This window comes from Rissa tridactyla, chromosome 3, assembly GCF_028500815.1.
Source record: "Rissa tridactyla isolate bRisTri1 chromosome 3, bRisTri1.patW.cur.20221130, whole genome shotgun sequence".
Taxonomy (NCBI): domain Eukaryota; kingdom Metazoa; phylum Chordata; class Aves; order Charadriiformes; family Laridae; genus Rissa; species Rissa tridactyla.
In genome coordinates, this window is record NC_071468.1 from 72,421,214 (window position 1) to 72,443,407 (window position 22,194).

General features: G+C 41.2%; 1 protein-coding gene across 1 annotated transcript in view; it reads right to left on the minus strand.

Moving 5' to 3' along the window:
- SLC35F1 (solute carrier family 35 member F1) overlaps window positions 1–22,194 on the minus strand; it is a 254,971-nt gene that overhangs the window by 39,387 nt on the left and 193,390 nt on the right. Inside the window, exons 3-4 of the mRNA XM_054195079.1 lie at window positions 16,046–16,173; window positions 2,138–2,297 (exon numbers count right to left, since the gene is read on the minus strand). Of these exons, the coding sequence (XP_054051054.1) occupies window positions 2,138–2,297; window positions 16,046–16,173 (288 nt within the window). The remainder of the gene's footprint in view (window positions 1–2,137; window positions 2,298–16,045; window positions 16,174–22,194) is intronic.

The window sequence follows — 22,194 nt, forward strand, 5'->3', positions numbered from 1 at the left end:
CTGTGTATTACAGAAGCACAAGTACCAAGGTACCCCAGGGGTATTACTTCAGAAAAATGTTATTTTAAGGCATACTTGGCATGTAGGTGATAGAGCACAAACTACTTGGTAGTAATTGCTTTTCCCATTGAGAAATGTGCAAAACATCAGTCAGGATACAATAAAAAGAGGTAAACTACCATAGATTTACTGAAAGTTGAGAGCATGCCTGCAAATTATACCTAATTCTTGCAGATAGTTTGGAAAATACCTGTTAATCTCTCCATGATGCATTTTAAATTCATTTTCCCTTACTGTAATGGTTTGCAGGCTAGATTGCTATATACAGTAGGTGCCTACCAGAGCCTTTTGACACTTCTAATACAGTAAGTAGTATGGTCACACAGGGCAAACAGATCCCAACAGATCTTGTCCCCTAAAATATGGAATAAACAAAGGAGTTTACTGAGGACTAATACAGCGTCTTTGGTTTTGGTGCATTAGTTTATTTTTTTTTGCCCAGTCCTGGGAAATATCCTATAAATAGCATGGAACTCCTTAATGAAGAGTTTCAAGACTATTTTTTTTTTGCTTTAATACTTATTTGTATATGTAGATTTTTAATGTATAGTTTAACCCCTACAGAGAAATCAAACCAGCTCAACTATTTTACTCTGTTAAAGAGGATGTGGTAATTTAGAAATATATCCCTGCATCTTAATAACATCATTTTGCCACTGAAAAACACCACAGTCTCTGTTGTGTATGGCTCTGATCTTAATTCCTCCTCTCTGTGTAGCAATAAGCAAGGACAGTTTTTCATGTGTAGGTCTGAATGAAAAGGCAATAATGCATGTTAACAGATTTTTCTGGACAAACTTACGTAACAGCTATACCTGTGCTTTAGTAATGAATATGGCAAATAATATGTAATTATTGCAGTTGGATGGCAAAGTGCCAGCGTTCTTCAACCTATTCCTTGTCCGCTGAGATCCACTGCCCCACACGCTCCTGCTGAACCACAACTCACCTGCCCTAGCACATTACTCTCTAGATTACTGGGATACAGGATGTTTTCTCTGGAACCCAGTGTTGAAATCAGTCATTCCTAATGCAGCTTTGGCTGGGTGTTTTCATAGCATGGATTATATTCTTTCCTTTTTAGCTGGGGCAAGGCGATTTCTGGAGGAGACCAATGAACCAAAAGTCTCCTTTTACGATAAAGGACAGGGATAAAAGAGGGCAGGGAGATATAGTGAGTACTGTCACAAACTCTCTTGTTTTATTTAGTAGCATCCTGGCAAATGCAGCTCTTACAGCACTTGCATTTGTATTCAGAAAGCTGAGTCGAGAATTTTAAATCCCAGTGTATCATGCTCAGCTCACAATTCAGTGCTTTTAATTAAGAATGAAAACTGTGCCTAATTGACAATCTCTGAAAAGAATTTCCAGCCTTCCCACATCATTTGGGTTGGCACTAGAGAAATCAATGTGACAGAGGAAGTTGATCAATGAAATCTAACTCTGTCTAGTCTGCGTTGATAGCTACACACCCATTATTCATATGATGCTGCACATAAAAAAGAACATTTTACACACAAGAAGGTTCTTTTCAACAATGATGCAGGCAAATCCCAAACCTTTACTCTGAGACTGTATGCAAAACCCAATTAGTACAGTTAGTATGTAGGTTCAGTTTCTTTTAGCATCTACCCAGTGACCCTGCCTCTGTATGAAAAAGGAGCCAAGTTGAGGAGAAGTAGGAGTACACAGTGGACATGAGAGGTGCTTATGACTCAAAGATGTAGCCAATTTGGAAAGGAAGCAACTGAGGTTTGAAGTCAAACAATTAAGCCAAAACTGAATGAAACTGCAAGAATTTTGCTTGTCCCCCCCAGCCTGCACAGAGGGTGACCTGTGTTGCAGACTCAGGACCCATGAAGCCTGTTTGTAGCAGTGCTGACTTCTAAGTGTCAACCCATTTTTGCTCTCTGTCCCTTCTGGCAAAGAAGCAACACTGAATGGTGCAGTGATTTGGATTCATGAAGGCACAGGTTTTCTTTACAATTTTCCTTTTTTTTTGTCCCAATCTGACACGTTCTGATCAATGGTTTCTCTGAACAGAACTTGGTCACACATCCCATCCATCCTTACTCACCCGCTCCTTGCTGTCTCCCAACGAGGACATCTGCTCCTGCCATGCAGCCCATGCCCAGAATGCAGACCACAATCCCAATGAAATGTACTGCCTTGTATCGTACCAGTAAGAAGAACCAGGAGAGCAGTATCACCACTGGGATGACAAAACAGTCTAGGAGCTGTCAAGAAAAAGAGGAAAAATTAACAAATTAACCTGCTAACGCTTTGCCCTAAATTACTAGGATAGAGTCCAGCAGAGGGGAGCAGGGCTACTGAGCTAGTAATAGCATTCTACCAGGCAGAAAGTGTATTCAAGTGGTTATGTCGTCCATCAGACAGAGGATAAGACTATTCTGTTCATGACTGTTCCACGAATTCAGGAGAGCTGTTGCTCTATGGTAACACTCAACAGCACTGCCTTGCTCTTGGATTCAGATGCATATTTCAAATCCATGGGAAGGAAACCTGGGCCAAAAGAGAGCTGCACCACTCCATCTGGTCCTCACCTCTGGTGATTAATGGGCAAAGACCGAGGGCAGTTTTCCTGCAGTCTAGACATATGCTTTAATTCAGTCATTTCAGGTCCAATTAGCAGGAATGTTCATAATACACAAGTTGACCAGATTTATTGTATCTGGCCATATAAATCAAGGCATTTCTGCATGCAGAATGCTTATGAAAAATCTGCCCTGTGGGGACTGTTAACTCCTTGAAAATATAGCCCCATATGCCTCTGAAGAAAAAAAGAACACAAAACCCCACCTTACCTGCAGTGCAAGAAACTCAATCTTCTTGCCAATAGACACTGGGTAAGAGCTTTCTCAAAGAAGTGTTATGAAACACAATCTTTAATTATTTTCTTCAGAGACACCCAGCAATAAACCCAGAGAACCCATGACGAAAAAAGAAATGCACCAAATGTTTGTGAGAGGACCTTTAGATTTTCAAATTAAAATACATTTTAGAAACTCTCAGTATGTCACCAGGGAACAAAAATCCTAGGTAAGACACACCCAAAGAAACTTCACTTTAATCCTACTTCCTAAAAGGAAACAGATAATTAGAAGTCACGATTCTGTGGACTGAGATTTAACAACTTGTGCAGGGTACAGTATTGTTCAATGCCGATTGATATAGCAGGAATCAGAACTATACGACTTCATCTTGTTCCTAACGAAAAAGTCTGGAACAACCAAAGGAGGAGACTGTGTCCATGGTAGTAGTATAGAAAACTACTCCAGATGTCGTTACCTTGATTTTAGATGATGCAATTTGGTTTTTCTTCCCTTTGGGCTTATTACTTGCTACTTGCTCTCTCAGTGTGATTTACCAATAAGCACACTAAGTACTATAAAATAATGATTCCATCCCTTTTAACTTATTTGTCTGTCCACGCTTTATCTGAAGACAACAAGATTTTTGGATGATTTCAAGAATCTCAGTGCTTAGGAAATTATTCTTTACATGTGAGATACCTATATAATAATTATTAGATCCGGGGAATCAGAAAAATATAAAAGCCACTTTTTGGACTAAGGATAATTTCCCTGAAACTTTGTTTGAAAATCAAGAATGTGCAGTGGAAACCCATCCATTCCAAAGATTCTGCAGACAACGAGTGGCAATAGCTTTCAGAAGAGAATCGGTTCAGCAGTGGGATCACGCTGCTCTGGAGAGACTCAAGCAGTCCTAAAGAACTGCAAAACAGATGAGGGAAGTTACGAATGGGAAAGGTCTGTGCTAAAAGCAGGTTCTGCATTTTATAAATGCTCTCATAACATGAGAGCTAATAATCTAAAAGGCACGGTCACACCTCTTTACAGTGAAAACTTCCTCCAGCAGTCCTCATAACGCCATCCTGCACAGACTGAACATGAAAAGGGACAAGGTCTGAAAGAACTACAATAAGCTCCTTTGTCTGCATAAGGCACCTGCTCTGCCTCTGAAGTGCCTGTAACGTGTACAGCACGTAACACAGCTAATATGCAGTAACCAGTCTTTGCAAAAATGTGATTATACCACACACCACATACACAAGAACAACTTCAGAAGCTGCGCTGCTGGGAGCAGCCAGCTCCTGGGGCAGGGAGTGGTGGTGGCAGGACTACTGGGCATGCACATTAAATCCCGGCACGTGGTGCTGGTGAGGTGGCACACGGCCTTCTCCTGTCACTGGAAGGAAGGATGGGGCCCACCTAACCAGCACAGATGGTCACTGCTGCATGGATAACATCCGCTGCACATTTCTCAGGCACTGTGGATTTCTGCACTTTGTCAATGCAGCCCTAGCACATACTAGCAATAGGCGGCACATCTGAGAGAAGCTCACTCTTCAACGGGATGCGGACACAGCTCAACACCTGCCCTCTCAATCCACGGCTCGTGTCATCATGCCTGTACATGCTGGGTATGTGGTCTTCATTAGCTGCGCTAGCATACAGTGCATCTCTGCTGAAGACGGAGGGAAGGTGGTACCAAACAGCAGGGAGGCAGTTACTACTTACATTGCTCATAGCTACCCCTGTGAATGCCTCCCTGCCATTCCCTTCCATAGCAGCCTTGAACAGGTGAGATTAACTCACACAGTTTTCTGACCTCATCACAGTCTTCCAGCACTTAGGGTAGGGCTACAAATAAGACAGAGGCTGTGTCTTCACAAAGAGCCACATGGAGAAGACATGGAGCAACGGGTACAAGTTGCACTGGGAGAGGTTTCATCTCAATATAATAAAGAAATTTTTTACAGTCAGAACAATCAATCACTGGAACAAGCCCTCCAGGGACATGGTAGTGTGCCCATTGTCAGAGGTTTTTAAGATGCAGCTGGACAGGGTGCTAGATCATCCCAACCCAAGCTCGCTTTTCCATGAAAGGTTGGATCAGATGATCTTTTGAGGTCACTTCCAAACTGGGCTCTTCTATGGTTCTGTGATTCTAACTTACTGATAGTTTGCATCAAACCAAGGTGGAGGAGAAGCTCACGTGGGTAAGCATCAGTCTTACCTTGGAGAAAGCAACTGAAATACATCACCAGTAAAAGCTACCTTTACCTGGCACAGTGCACTTGGCTTCCCTTCTTGCTGTGCTACAGGAGTCGCCAGTAGGATATACCAACTTCGTTAATTTTGCATTGGAGAAGAGGCAGCCTTACACCTAACTCAGAGCTGGACATGAGTAAAACAGCACCAACCAGAGGTACTGTACAGTCTGCCATTATCTTCCTCAGGCAGGCACCTAAGATTTGAGCACCCTCTTTCCCATACATACACATACCACCTCAGAGACAAGTATATCCAAGACGGAGCAGAAAGCACATGCAACATTTAAGCACAGAGGTGTTTTAAGAGACCGCTTATTAAGTAAGGGAGTGATCAACATGGATTCTCCAAGGAGAAATCATGCTTGACCAATCTGATAGCCTTCTATGATGGCATGACTGGCTGGGTAGATGAGGGAGAACAGTGGATGTTGTCTACTCTGACTTCAGCAAGGCTTTTGACACTGTCCCATAACATCCTTATAGGTAAGGTTAGGAAGTGTGGGTTAGATAAGTGGACAGTGGGGTGGATTGAGAATTGGCTGAATGGCAGAGCTCAGAGGGTCATGATCAGTGGCACAGGGTCTAATTGGAGGCCTGTAACTAGTGGTGTTCCCCAGGGGTCAGTACTGGGCCCAGTCTAGTTCAACATATTCATCAACAACCTGGATGAGGGGACGGAGTGTACCTTCAGCAAGTTTGCTGATGATACAAAACTGGGAGGAGTGGCTGACATACCAGAAGGCTGTGCCACCATACAGAGAGACCTGGACAGGCTGGAGAGTTGAGTGGAGAGGAACCTAATGAAGTTCAACAAGGGCAAGTGTAGGGTCTTGCACCTAGGGGAGAATAACTCCATGCACCAGTACAAGTTAGGGGTTGACCTGCTGGAGAGCAGCTCTGCAGAGAGGGACCTGGGAGTCCTGGTGGACAACAAGTTGACCATGAACCAGCAATGTGCCCCTGTGGCCGAGAAGGCCAATGGTCTCCTTGGGTGCATTAAAAAGAACGTGGCCAGCAGGTCGAGGGAGGTCATCCTCCCCCTCTGTCCTGGTGAAGCCACATCTGGAGTACTGTGTCCAGTTCTGGGCTCCCCAGTTCAAGAAGGACAAGGAACTACTGGAAAGGGTCCAGTGGAGGGCTACGAAGATGATCAGGAGAATGGAGCACCTCTCTTATGAGGAAAGGCTGAGGCCTGGATCCGTTTAGCCTGGAGAAGAGAAGACTGAGAGGGGATGTCATCAATGCTTATAAACATCTAAAGGGTGGGTGTCAAGAGGATGGGGCCAGACTCTTTTCAGTGGTGCCTAGTGACAGGACAAGAGGCAACGGGCACAAACTGGAACACAGGAAATTCCATCTGTTACTTTGAGGGTGACAGAGCACTGGAACAGGTATCCAGAGAGGCTGTGGAGTCTCCGTCTCTGGAGATATTCAAAACCCGCCTGGATGCATTCCTGTCCAATCTGCTCTAGGTGAAACTGCAGGGGGATTGGATTAGATGATCTCCGAAGGTCCCTTCCAACCCCTACCATTCTGGGATTCTGTGATTCTGTAAGACAGTAAGAGTCTGCAAGCATCTTTCCAGTTCTTTTTTTGTGCAAAGGTGAGTAAGTGAACCTCAGTCATCACTGGACCAACTATTTGGTTTTGCAAAATCAGGAGCTCTGGTCACTCAGGCAAACAGTATTTAAGAATATAAAGAGGTGACCTTTCAGCTGGTAACTACTGTCTCTCCAGAGACACAGAGTGACTCAGCAGGTATTTTTAACCCCCAGCATCTGGAATCCAGCCCTTGCCTGCCTTTACACACAGGAGCTCTGACAAAGGCTGCTTTACTTACTCTGGGCTAAGCACGCAAAAAGAACATTTTCTTGTGAATATGAGATATATTAGGGTGCTAATGTGATTTCAATAGCCAGTTTTAAAAAATGTTTGTACCTGCAGCATGTGTACTTCAACATACAAATTCCCTAACAGTCTTTTAGAGGAAGATTTTAAAAATTCCTCGTTTCATAAACATTTAAACATACCCATGCTTTCAAGCATGTGAAGATGTGTCTTTTAAGCACTAACATGAAGGGATGCATGAACAGAACTTGTCACAAACAAACAACGCTGACAGCAGCTGGCAAACGCCACTTTGGGGCTGGTAGCCCAAGGTCTAATCCACAAATTGCTATTTGGAAGACTGCAGCATCAATAGATAAAAACATGAAATGTAGGTAATGTTCACTGACGTTTTATAGCTCTTGAATTGTGCTTAGTTTATACCTGTAATTAAACAATAGGGTAGACAGAAATAAATCAGGTTGCTACAATATTAGCAATAAGATAACCTAGTGTATATTGCTTAACTATTTTTCAGGTATTGCTTTACATTTCATTTCTCCATGACTAAATTCGCTCTGCCTTTCTTTTTTACTCAGATAAACCTGTCCAGTAGAAGAAAAAATGCACATATATTCTACAGACAAAAAATGTGAGATTGTGGATTACCTGATCTGCAGTAGGTGTTTCTTGTTTATTTTTTTCCTCCTCTTTTTTTTCCCTGTCTTTTGTTTGTTATTAGTTATTTCAGCTATTAAGAAAAAACATTATACCTACTTGTAATTTTTCTGACTATAAAGCTTTTACAATAATAAAGATAAATTATGCTTAGCTTGAATTTCATTTATAGCACATAAAGGTCAGTTGTTTAGCAGTATTTCCGTAAGAATCATCTTCGATATTTTCCTTCCTTTTAATTGCTTACTCAAAATGTACTGCTTATACCCTGTCATTATGTTAAATTAATGAGTGACCCGATTTTAATCAGGGTTCCTGTTTTATTCGCAGAATTTATCTGATGTCACTAAACTAAAAGAAAACATATTTCCTATTTTTCCATGGGAAGATAATAAAACTGATACAAGTGCGTGGTGCGGACCATGTTCTTTGACACTGCCGTGTTTGTCTGCAGTTTTCTTCAGTCACAGCTCTGAACTGGGCTGCTTTAGAAGGCAGGATACAAAAATATAAAATCTATTGATATATCATCCTACAGCAAATCCTTTCTATTATAAAAGCGATGTATTGTTATAGAGATTGAAGATTATTATTTGATTCTAAAAGATATGACACTGCATCTAAGTCGGTTGATGATACACAATGTTGAAATGCATTTTCTCCGATTATTTGTTTATTAAATTACATTGACTTTATTATACTTGTGAATCATAGACAAATAGTCGCTTGCTAACAGTAAACATCCAGCCTCTGATCCCACAAATTCAGCATGTGTTTGCACATATATAGCAGGAATGTACTGTTAGTCACTGGGAAGGAGAGCTGGCAAGCTTTAGAGGAAAGGTCTGTAATACAGAGGGTGAACTGCTGATCTGCTGCAATATCAAAAAGCAAAAAGCTGGTCAGCAAACTCCCTATGGGAACAGCAGAGCTGAATCGTCCTTTTAAAACATTCATTGGAATTTTTTCCCCCAGTTATAAGCCCTTTTTTTCACATTAGGGGTTTCTCATTAGTGCTGCCCTCAAGCAAATCATGCAGAGAATCAGCTGCACCCTCTACTCAGCCCACTCTCCAGAGCAGAGGGATCAGTAAAATCAGGGTTTTATCCATACAACGTCTGTATTGTCAAGTACATGTGACAGCTACTGAATTTCAGCAAGCGACCTGGTAAGTTTAATAGAACAGCAAGTGCTATATCCAGTCAGAGACACACCTTCTGACATTTGCTTTGTTTTTGAAAGGAAGAAAGGGCTTGCTGCCCATTCGAGGGCTCTTTCTATTCCGGTTTTCACACTACCTTCACAATACCACACACAACTGAGTCAACTGCACGTTACACACACACAACAGCAGTCGAGATGTGAACCTTCACAGAGGTGGCTGCCGGCTGCCAGGGGAACTGTGTGGCAACTACGCTACCCTGCGACCGAAACCTTCCGCAGGGAAGGTGTGGATGCTGGCAGCGTTTCTGACAGGGTTATTGCAAGTAATTAAAGTAAAAACGGAGCATTGTTTTTGCCTTTCATGTTTCTATTTGCTATCTCACCACAACTTCATCACCTTCTTGTATGGTTTTTATATAATCATGGAATTAATTTAAAAACTATTAATTTTTTCATCCAACCAAAATGTAGGGTACTTCGGGTAGGGAGACTGGTGAAAGAATCAGTTAGTGATGTCATTCGTTTTTAAAAAAAGTGAAAATGTTTAATTTCCATGACATAGAAGAAGCAAAAGCCAGAAGACTGCTCGCAGTCTGAAGACACTTTAAATCAGTAATTTGCCCACAAGATCTCTAATTTTTTTCTTGGGGCCAGATGACTGATGTTTCTGTAACTTCTCCCATCAGTTCCTTTAATCTGTTCTCAGGATTTTATCTTTTTTCTGGTGAACACAGAAACTCCCTCAAAACTTTCACTAGTGGAAGACCTTCACCTACATCTGACTTGCACCAAGACCCGAGATGAGGATTATCACAGCTCCAACTTTCTGTGTACACAGAAGGAATTCAGTGACTTCTTGAAGTTATGTTGAATGAAAGGTGGTGGTCGCATCCAACCCGCAGTTCCTCTGCTCTCAACTCTCTACACATGGACACACTTCACTGCCAACACAAGTAACCACATCTTGATTCTTTTTAAAAAAAAAACAAACTTCATCCTCTCCTCTTGTTACATGCACTCCAGCTGTGCTGATGCAAGATCTGCACAAATGCCAGGAAGTTACCAACAAACTGACCACTGAAATGGCCTTTCCTTTAATTCCCTTTCTCCTCTGATTTTAAATACCACTGAGGGCTCCCTGGCTCTTTGTGGACTGCTTAGATGTTCACATCTGGGGAAAAGGTTCATTCACTTTGAAAACCTATTTAATTCTTGGAAGAAGGAGGATAATCTGCTTGTTGTTCTTGCGTATGATCTTGATAATGTCATGATTTAGGGCTGGACATCGATACTGCCAAAATTTTGCCTTAGGGTTTGTGGTGTCACTGCTGAGGGAGCGAGGACCATCACATGGGACATGGTTTAGCAGTGGTTTTGGCAGTGTTAGGTTGATGGTTGGACTCGATGATCTTAGAGGTCCCTTCCAATCTAGAAAATTCTATAATTCTATGATTCTATGAACAGACAGCTCTGGCAGCAGTCATGTGTTTCTGAAGAAAAAAACACTATTTTCTGTTTTGCTTCTCTCTAAGAAACATGACTGGATATGGGCTTTGGAGACCATTTTCTTAAGGTTACTTATTAGAAACTTCTCCATGTCCCCAGCTGCTGTAAGCTATGCAGGGGATTAGATCCTGGGCTAGGAAAAATCATGGATGCCTCCTGCAGAAAAACCTCTGCTTTTGCATTTCACCTGCAAGAATATGCAAAATGGGCACAGAACGCTAAAATCTCTGCTGTTGTAATGGGCACAGCTCCACTGACTTTAATGAGATTTTGCATATTTATGTTAGTAAAAAGTCTGGCTCAGGGTGAATTTTGCCATTAGAGGCAGGAGCTCTGGATACTGAGAGCTCAGTTGACTCCAAAACCATGCAGAGAGACTGAGGAGACTGTAGGGGCTGGTTTGCGAACCACTGGTACGTAGCACAGCTAAAAGACAGAACAGCCACTTGAAGTGCAATAATAAATCAGATGCAAGATACACCCCATAGACTCACAGTATGAATGTATGGTATGCAACACTCCCGCACAATGCCGTTCTGCAAACCTTATTAACATTGCAGTATTCCCTCAACACCCTGAGGCAAAACAGGAAAGTATGGTCAATCTTACACGCACAGGATTGGGAGAGGAAGGGAAACGGTGGAATTTATCTCCACTTTTGAAATATTTCACGTTAGAGAGCACTGGACAAGGTGGATCAACATCAATATTGCAAATCCCTTGCTCCTCACCTCCCAGATTTGCTCCAAAATTATCTCAAACCTTCTGCCTCAATGTACAGTGAGTCCATAGGGACCAAGAACAAAGCAAAGACTATTGCCATCCAGCACTCCTATAATAAGCACTTACTGCTGACTCCTTTCCTTTTCTGGTGGCAGTTGTTGAGGTATGAAAACTGCCAGAGGTAATTGGAAGTATGATGTACTGCTGAGCCTCACAGTGATCTAAGAGCAGCCGAGAACATCAGCATCATAGTTTTATTGTCTGTCTCCTGGTGTCTATAAATCCCAGCTTTTACTACCTTTGTTTTCATCACGCCAATCAAAGGCTTGATTGCCCAAGGAATAAATTACCAGATAAATCACTATTTGGAAACATAGCGCTCTCTTTGACAGAGCCTTATTTCTTGTGACATTGTATGCATATTCGACAGTACCACTATGCAAGGCATTGCAGAAGTAGTCCAGATTTCTATGTGATGTCATAACACAGAAAAAGGATAACATTACCTCCAGACAGTGCAACACAACAGTGCAGCGTGCAGGTGGATAGAACAGTGTATTTGCAGAAAGCAGAGCTGATTAATGTGAGGAGCAAGGGAGAGGACAGTCTGCCTTATAACACAGCTTGGTATGATGAGAAAGTGCTTCCTGGCGGCAAAGGTTACCAATGTTAGTATCATAACAGGCTTAGTGGAAGACATTAAGGGCTTGGTAGGATGTACATGTGCACTACACTGTAAATGCCGTACAGGGAAGTCAAGGTCGAAACATAGTTTTGAATGAATTAAATATCTAGTCTAAATTACTGCAAGACCTTCAGAATCTTTTCATTCCCTCTGGGGGAACTAATTTTACCTGCTGTGTAAAAGGCATCTCTAATAGTAGTTAAAACACCCTTCTTGACTAGTTATTAAACCTTCCACAGGCCTACACCAGGGTTGTTTCAAAAAGTTACAATAAATATAGAAAGCATTACCTGAAAGTTAAATGTTTAGTTTTTTAAAAAGAGTCCATGGGATGGGGTGTACACCGGAATGTTTAGTGCACTTGCTGTACCTGCTACAGCTGACATGCAAGAAGGCTGCAAAATCTAGTGCAAGTTAGATTAATGCATCAAAGAGAAACTAAAGATCATTTTGCAAGTGTTTGGCCATCTGGGAGTCAGGACACATGCGTGTGAGAGCGTTAACTGTGCACTTCTGGCACTTCTTGAAATATGTGGATTTGGCTATCAAATTGATCCACGGACAAAGTACTGTGCCTTTCACCCGGTGTGTACTCAATTTTTAAATTACCCTCTAGAAAACAGCCTTCACTTAGTAGCTGGAGCTTCTTCATGGCTGCTGGAAGCTTGAGTTTCAGTGTTCCTGGGTGAGACAGAGTTAACTCAAGCCCTTTCTGTGGACTACTGTTTAAACAGTTATGGCTTTCTGTAAAAGTTGGCTCTACCCCTGCAATTTGGAAAGCACTGCAGGCTTTCTGTAAGCACTTGAGGCATGCTAAGATCATATCTAGCAAATCGAGTTCCTCGGGGTACTTTGATGCAGGAATACTTAGCTTTTGAATTTTCAAACGGAGGCAGGTATTTAGGCATCTGGCTCCATCAATGCAGAAGCACTCTGGGCATGCAAAGAACCAGAACTTAAAGCTACCAAAGAATGAGCAACACAAGAAGTTCAAACACACATTTTCATGCCCCAAGACTGTGCTGTAAGCAGCAGGTTAGTATGCATAGACCAGGGAATGTTAAATGTCTACAGCATTTCAGATATGTTGACAATAAGATGTGGATTGTTCTATTAAATCTAGTTGCCCCTGGATTACACTGCAGGTACCTAAAGGGTACGTTGGATTTTAGCCTTAGCAATTGCCCTACACCTTGACATCTGACACACAAGCAGTGCGTTGGTTTTTATGTCACCTAGTTTTTAAGGGAGGTCTTTTAGGTTATTTTTTAAAAGGGAAAATTACTAGCTTCTAGGCTTCACAGTAGTTTGTTTTCATCTCATGATGGAGCCAAGTGCCACATTCCCAGACAGTAATTACAGAGTGCAAAAGGACTTGGAATAATCAGAAGCACAACCAAATGTAAAGGTCAGGTACCATATTCATCTCTGATTTTGCCTGTGTGTCCTTGTTCACTGTGGTTTTGAAGGTATCCAGTGAAAGACGTATAGGAAGGTTCATTAAAAAGTTCTGTTTCCAAAATCAAAACAAAGGGAGTTTTAAAGGGAAGTATATGAAAGACTTGGATGTTAAACAGTGAGGAAAAGTAGGCCACCATTTTCAGTCTTTTCCTGGAACCATGATGAAATAATGTCAATTAGAAAAAAAAAAAAAAAAGGGTTTTACACTAGAAATTTTGACAGCCCTAAGAGTTTAAATTAAAGCTACTTGGCAAACAAAACTGTTGAGTGCTTGGAGTTGTTTGTTGAAAGCAGAACTGCAGGTCAATTGCAATAAAGGTATATTTTTACAGTTAAACTTTGGCTTTTTGCTGTGAGCAGCTTAATGTTTTTTGCTTACACCACCACGAGTCCAGTACACTTGCATGTTAGTTTTGCATAACAGAGCAGATACCACGTGGAAAATAAGTATATGCTGTAAAACTGATTTCCTACTGAAATGGTCCATGTACCACCACTATAAAAATACCAAAAGATTTCTCATTTACTGAAGTGACAGTTTCAAAAACTCTTACATTTTCCCCATCAAAAAACCTTGGTGTAAAGCCTGTTGAGAATAAAATCCCCCGGAATTAAGTTGAGGGGCTTGATTCTCAGTCAATGTATATGTCTGCATAGCTCCCACAGCCTTCAGTGGAAGCCGTGCTGATTTGCGGTAGGTAGCAATGGTTTCTCAGGCCTCAGTTCTGAAAGGATTTGAACACTTCTTGCTATGTGCCAGCGAGGCATTTATGGCCTCACAGGTAGTGCTCTTGCAGGATCAGGCCTTTGCGAAGAGTCTGGTCGTGTTTGCTGCTTCAGAAAACAGATTCTAGGAAAAGCTTGCTTTTTACATCTTTTCCTTTCCTTTTCTTCAGTCTTCATTTCATACCGTTATGCACTTTGACCAATGCTGTTTCAGGCTGAATAATCCCCTGAGCTTCTTCTGTTTCATCTTTAAATGAAATAGGGTGTTTTCTGGCTACTTTTCATAAAAGGTGTCATTTGATTCAACTTCTTAATGCATTACCTCATACTTGTCCCATTCTCATCATATCTTTGGTCTTGTCTACACTTAGGAGCTCTTTCAAATTAAGGCATGAAGTGAATTTAAAATGCAACAGGTGTTCCTAGTCACTCCACGAGCAATCCAGGACAACTAGGGGAAAAGGAGACACTGTATTCCCTACTCCTCGAAAAAAGCCTGACACCATTTGAGTTCTACCTCTTCCTTCTTCCAAGCTACTTGGGAAAGAGACCTGAACTCTGCTGTAATCTTTATGTGGAACGAGGTCTAAAAAGGACACAACACGGTCTGTGTTCTGTGACAGTTCTCCTGTTCCACCCTTCCTCTCTTTCTCAGTCTAAAAGGAGACCGTGGCTCATTTCAGCTAACAAATTCCCTGCCGAGACACAGGCAACACCCTTGAACTCTCCTGCCTGCTTCCTCCTGGCACTGTAGTTTTTGATCTCTTTCACTAAAGGCCATGCTCATTGCAGAAGAGCGGGAGGGTTTGCATCTTCTGGAATCAGTGTTTCATGGGCCCGGCCAGACAAACCTCTGATACGTGCTTGTTGGTAGCTGCGGCAGATGAAATTTAATGACCTGGATCATCTTGCTCAGTCCACGTTTCCTACTTGCTATCAGTGAACACGCAAAAGAAGAAATTCAGCTTTTACTTTTCTCTTCGAGGCTTTTAGCAGCTATGAAATCAGACAGTATGAGGTTTACACGGATTTTATTTTATTCTGTACTGAGTAATCTGATTTGGAAAAGTGTTAAAAGCAATATTATGTTGTCTGGGCACATCTCAAAGAATTCTCAAACCAAGATTCTGATGGCAGAGGCATTTGTGAATACTTAGTATAAACCTTACATTCAGATTCCTTGAATTCGTAGGTTCCTTCTATTTATTCTACTAAACATGCCCCGTATTTCCCAATATCACTTGTTTAACTATGGAAGAGATATATTCCTAATTAGCTTTGGTTCTGCAGAACATTAACTGATGCTCCTCTATTTCACTGGTTCTAATGCAAACTTCAGGAAAATAAGGTGTAAATTACACTGTCTATGTCTAAATAACTGGGCAACACTAATGTAAAAAGGGAGTAGATTTGTTTTAGAACAAGTATCAATGAATTATGCAATGATTTCCCAATGATTTCCGGTCTCTTAAAAATGTTTCTGTTATTCACTTCTCCACTTAAATGGGAAGGAGCCCAACTCCTTTGTGGTTTTATTTAAAATATGCAGGTTAGATCTTTGGAGAAATTGCTACTTTAGCTTTTGTTCACTGCACATATAATTTTTTAAGGGAGAGTACACTTTTTGATAGCTGCAGTTAAGCTGTTATATAACATAACACATGCAACTGCTTACATTAAAGTAAGACTTCTTCATCATAACTACATTCATTTTACTTAATGACAACTTTTGCACTCAGATCTAATTATGGAATCCTAAAAGAAATGCTTGTATTTTTTCCAAGTACAATATAAAGTGAGAAAAACGTTTCAGCTCATCTGAAAATATCTCCTTAAAGGCCCAAATTAAGTAGATTATGTCAAAAGTGTGATTATGAATGGTTTAGCACAGGAAAATAAAATGAATGTCAGTATGTTTTTTGTACAGTTTGGAAAATACTGAGTAATAAAAATAGTCCAATATGAAAAAAACGTGTCTTACAAGACAGCATTAAAAAGTACACAGAAGACAAGGGCAGGAACTAGCTATCAGTGCACCGAAGCCAAAGGATGCTGCCCCATTGACCACATTGAGCCTATTATCTTACCTCAAAAGGGAAAATCCTTTGAGTCCTTACCTGAACACTAGTAAGAGTGGTGTATTGGTAAGCTTTGACTACCAGGTAATTGGCTTCTATATCTATTATCCCCAGGATCATGTATTTCCACCATCTCCTTTTCAAAATTGCCAGCAAGTTTTCTTCTCCTGTGGTAATAAACAACAAGAACAATTATGTAAAAGAGTTAGGTTTAGATGCACAAAATAGCCACCTGCCAGGAGAAATTACCTACAAGATCTCTCGCATTTACAATATGCAGTTGAAAAGCACCATATATAACTAGGTACTGCAAGGAGGTGAAAACTAACACACCCTATTTGTCTCACAGATATTAAAACAGCCAGCTTGGCAAAGTAATATGTGCAGGTCAGATTGTCACTTTCCTTAAGATGTAAACAATGCCGGTAAAAACAAGTGCAGCTTGGGCAGACTGTAAATGTGTTCTTAGTTTTACTTTCATATATACACATATAAAATGCTAAAGAATAGAGCAGTTTATTACACACATTTATACTTCACACACATACTGATAAATGTATCACACATGATGCAAGAGGGTTTTGCCAGAGCAGGAGATTACCAGTATTTGCAAACGTGATGGAATATTAGAGCAGGAGAGTAACAGCATCACCTTTGGGCAGATGGTTATTATGATCCTAGAGGTTCAAAATATCAGACTTGGTCAGAGAAAGGCTGCACTGAGACAAACAGATTTTGCGTGACAGGTTGCTCTGCTCCCAGGATCAATTTCTGAAGTAGGCAAGTTTGCTGCCTTCTATGGGAGCCCTGTCAATCACCCAGTACTTAATTTCCACCACGTAAAGACTGACAATACAATACAGTCTGCAGATCAAACCCGCAACTTTCAAAAGGTCAAAGCATTCCTCATGCTAGGCTAGGGATTATTATTGTTCTCCATTCAAAAGAAACCAGCTCATTAGTGAGGGTGGGCAAACCTGTTACTTATTTGCATTACAGTAAGCTCCAGACATGATGGGACCCCACTGTGAAAGGGGCCGGGCAAACCGACTGTGAGTGAACACAGTATGACCAGAGCTTTTTAAGAGTCTGTAGCCTAAACACGGATCTAAGTAGGGTTGACCTGTACTGTCAAAGTATCATAAATGGAATTTCAACTGTTTTGAAAGTTTTAAAAAAACCCCACTATTCTGGTATTTGTTCATGTTGCTGCAGCCTTTCTAAGTGCCTGTGATCATCAAAATGAGTGGTGGAAAATACACAAGAAAAGGAACATTATTGTCAATTGCCACCAAAACTTGCTCAGGCTTCCCAATTCTCCCTCATCATTTTCCATCATCACAAGTGCATTCATTCTCTTGTTGAACAAGAGAATGTTGAACATGGGTCTATTTGAAATAGACCCACTGATATATATACTGCCATACCATCAGAAATGTAAGGCTCTCTATAGCACAGGACTATCTCAGATCTTCTAAGATGCAATCACAGAAAAAGGGATAATTACTTCAGAAGTTGATTCAAGATCTTAGATGTTTGATCTTGGTTCCACTGAGTGACTTGAATGGGTATTTACCTGAACAAAGCATCTGAATCATTTGACGTTTGTTCATTAACAGATGTTCACACGTACACACTTCCAGTGAGATATTATTAGGCAACAACCTAATTATTTGTTACAATGATAATGAGACTACATGCAAAACTGTAAACACGAAAAAGCTTCCCTTAATTTCCTTCCTTCCCTCCCTTCTCTTTTCCTCTTTCTCTCAGTAAGCAGCAGAGATATAGCAGAAACAAGGTGGTTAGCAGGCTAATTATTTAAGATCTTAAATAAGAATGAGTCAGTACATTCAACCATGGTACACTTTCCTGTTACCACTGACTCAGAGGAAAACTCACTAAAAAGAAAATTCCCACCCTTTGTTTATTCTGGGGTCCAAGAACAATGCACTGCAGCCATATGAATTATGATTAAATTTATGCATTTGTTATGACGACGTGAGCATGCAGAAAGAAGAATATTTTAGATCTTATTTTTTAAAATATTTAGGGAGGTCTTTTCAAAAAGGCATTTAAGATTAGATGTCCTAATTCCTACTGAAATCAGTGTAAGTCATGCAGATCGATCCTTTCCAGGTATTGAAACTGTATCTCTAATTTTTATGCTGCCCAGATCACAGAATCACAGAATGGTAGGGTTGGAAGGGACCTCTGGAGATCTAGTCCAACCCTCCTGCCAGAGCAGGGTCACCCAGAGCAGGTTACACAGGAACGCGTCCAGGCGGGTTTGGAATGTCTCCAGAGATGGAGACTCCACCACCTCTCTGGGCAGCCTGTTCCAGTGCTCTGCCACCCTCAAAGCAAAGAAGTCCCTCCTCATGTTTAGATGGAACTTCCTATGCTCAAGTTTGTGCCCGTTACCTCTTGTCCTGTCCCCGGCACCACTGAAAAGAGCCTGGCCCCATCCTCCTGACACCCACCCTTTAAGCGTTTGTAAGCGTTGATAAGATGCCCCCTCAGCCGTCTTTTTTCCAGACTGAAGAGACACAAATCCTTCAGCCTTTCTTCATAAGAGAGGTGTTCCAATCCCCTAATCATCTTCATAGCCCTGATAATACCTTTAAAACACCAATTCAAAAACATCAATGCAATGGAATGGCACAGTTCACATTTCAGAGCAATTTCTCTTTTTAATTGTAAATAGAAAGTTTAAAAATCAAAGACATCAAACTGCAGTCTCTATTCCAACAGCGAAAATCCCACCTAAATCTGTTTTTATGGCAGTAGGCTCTTGGTGGTACCTACAAGGCAGAAAGAAACAGAATCCTCAAGAACTGCACTAGAATTAGGCTGCAAGCAAGCACTATTGACAAATCTCAAGGAATCTTTTGGTACCTTTGGTTGTCAGTGCTTGCTTTCTCCAGCTTCAATGTCCAGCCACAGATCACTGTAACGTTCACAGGTGGTCAAATAATTTAGCTTTAAAAAGGAACATATTGTCATGACTTATGGCCAATATGTAAATTCAGAGTTTCCAGAGATGGAAATTAAATCTATAATTTTAACTGACATACATGGTTCTCTCTTTTCTCAATCGTCTCTGGGCTAATGGGATAAATAAGAACAATATTTGGCAAGTGATATTTTATCTTTGATATACAGCTCTGAGATGTTCCAAACTGTAAAAGATCAGGTTCAGCTGAGAAGGCTTTGCAGAGCAAAAAACAACGCCAAAATGAATTTATGCAGGTACCGTGCAACTCTGATGAACATTGGTTTGGCTTCACAGCAAGTGTCTTTGTCTCGCCCAGCGGAAAGCAGAGAGATGTACAGGCATTCAGCGTGACAGAAATAAAACAGAGAATTTGTTCCTGGAAGAGACTCTTGTGCAGAAGCTGCATCTTTCTCTGTGGAACACACTTAGTCTTCACTTCCACTCACTTGCTGTATCTCCTGTTACTTAGTGTGCATGCAAGGTCTGGCTTCTGACCAGGGTCCCTCTGTCCACATTATTATTATCATTTATCATTAACATACCAGTTGTGCAGGTCTACAAGCATTTGCAAAACTGATGGATGCTATTTGAGGGTATATCTGAGTAAAAAGCAATGCATGTTTAACATTCTTAATTTGGGGACTGTTATTTGTTTACTGCTTTCTATTTCTTTGGCACTGTCATCACAATTCATAGAAGGGAATGAACTGCTCCTAAAGTGGGAGACTTTCTGGGGAGAGGGGCAGGAGAAAGAAGATGATTATTTGCAGTGAGTGTCAGTCCAATACTATGGACAAATCAAGGAAGAGGTAGGTGGAGTCCCAGTTTTGAGATGGGGCCACCATAGGTAAACAGCCTGGAGAAGGCATGGGCTGCCAGGAGGAGAGGACCTCTGAAAAGCTACCACAGATGACATCCTCAGCGAATTCAGGCAACAAGGAGAAGAGAAATGGGTATTAGGGAGATAAGTGGGAAGCCTTCACTTAACTTGGGAAGATTAAAATAAGAAGCAGAGGCAATCAAGAGCTTCATTCAATAGTCTACAGCCTGGATAGAAACAAACATCACCTTGGCATAAAAACTAAATGGGGGAAAAAATATGTGGGTGTCAGTCTCTTTTCCCAAGTAGCAAGTGATAGGGTGAGAGGAAATCGCCTCAAGTTGTGCCAGGGGAGGTTTAGATTGGATATTAGGAAAAATTTCTTCACCAAAAGGGTTCTCAAGCATAGGAACAGGCTGCCCAGGGAAGTGGTTGAGTCGCCGTCCCTGGAGGTATTTAAAAGCCGTGTAGATGTGGTGCTTAGGGACATGGTTTAGTGGTGGACTTGACAGTGTTAGGTTAACGGTTGGACTCGATGATCTTAAAGGTCTTTTCCAACCTAAACGAGTCTATGATTCTATCATGTTACTGAAAACAAAACAAAGAGAAATAATCAGGGGTTGTTTTTTATTTCCCTTGATTACAACTCAAAGCAAACTAATTATTCAGATATTTTGAGTTGTAAGCATTGTAGGCCAGAAGGACCAAATGTAGATGCCTTCACTTGAACTCACTGGTAAGTCATTTTGAAAGCGTTTTTCACCTAACATATTCTGGGTGAATTGTTTAGGATGAGATAACCAGTGTTTTGAAAATAAACAGCTCTCCCACGGAATGTAAAGGGAAGAGAGATTATGTCAGATCGAGTGTGTTTGTTATTATCTCAATAGGACTGTGACTAAGGCTTCCAGCCAGTCACATAAATAAATACTAAACTGTAAAGTGTGCAGGTTAGCTTAAAGGCAACACTTCCAGAGAGCCAAAGCACATATGGATGTTGGTGAACACGCCTTTATGTGAGTGCACAGAGTAATGCCATCTTCAGACAGCGCCATCTTTTGATGGAGATCCCCTTTCAAAAAACAAACCCCTAACTTCTGTCACCACTCGAGCTTTTGGAAATGTAAGCCTTCACATTCAGTCTAATCCAAACGTATGATAGATTTAAAAGCAAATTGCATATTAAGAATGTTTTTAGATTCAGAAGTCCAACATACTGTACAGAAAAATACAAACCTCCTCTTCGCCCTGTCTTGAAGGACAGGTTTAGGTTTTATGTTTTTTAGTAATTTTGCAGTAAGTCACACACTTGACAGTTAGGAGCTCATAGTGTTTGGAAAAAAGCTCATATACAGAGGAGCTCATAGTGTTTGGAAAAAAGCTATAGCTTTGCCTCTGCTGGCTCAAATTAAAAATCAACAAATAAGCTGCTTTGTAGAAGAGATGATTTTACATCATATAATAAGGATTTACCCCTGAGGGGTTACAAAATTAAAAATAAATTAGAGAGAAAATTAAAAGAGGCTTTAGCTGTGCAGTGTCTACCAAAAGCACATATGTACATGTGCAAAACCCTTTTCACATTCACCCCCACAGCCGCAGAGGTACAATAAAAAAAACCCAACAGCCATTAAGACAGCAAATTCCCAATTATTTGTGTATGGGCTTGGGACACAGGTAGAATAACAGCACTACTGGACCAGAAAATAAGCATATTGCTTCTCTTTCATCCACTGCAGTCTCTCCCCTTTAATTCAGATGACAACATGCTATTTAGATCAAGATCATCAAAGGATCTGTGCTCTCCTCCTGCTTTGCAGCACAGAGCTCAGCAGAAGAGGTCTCAATGTGTGCAGGAGACTCGCAAGGGCGGAGGCAGTGCAGAGGGATGGCTGCTGGCCACACTGGTCCTCCCCTGCCTCTACCAGGAGCGTCAGAGTCAAGTGCTACAATGGTAAAGAGGCAACAATCTCACAGATTATACCAGAATTTACTTCTTATCACTTTCTTTGAAAAAAGATCTCACTTACAACAACAAAAGATCTCACAACAAGAAGATTGTTTCTTTTCCATTTTCACACGTTATAGCGAGTCTTGCAAGATACAGAACTTCACCGGTAACAACACTGCTTCTCTACAGACTTCGTAGTCATCCAGCCCTGCTGCAGGACCAGGGGAAGGAGGCAGTAATACCCTGTAGGGGTAACACAGATCTTCTCTGTATGTCTATGTCAAGAGGCTCCCATGGCTGAACAATAAAACCTTGCTTGTCTTGTGCTTGGCCAAGTTGCTGGTTCAGGGGATTTAAAAGCCTGTTGTAGATGGTTTTCAGCTCTCCACAAAGCCCAAAAGTACTGTCCCTCTTCTGTG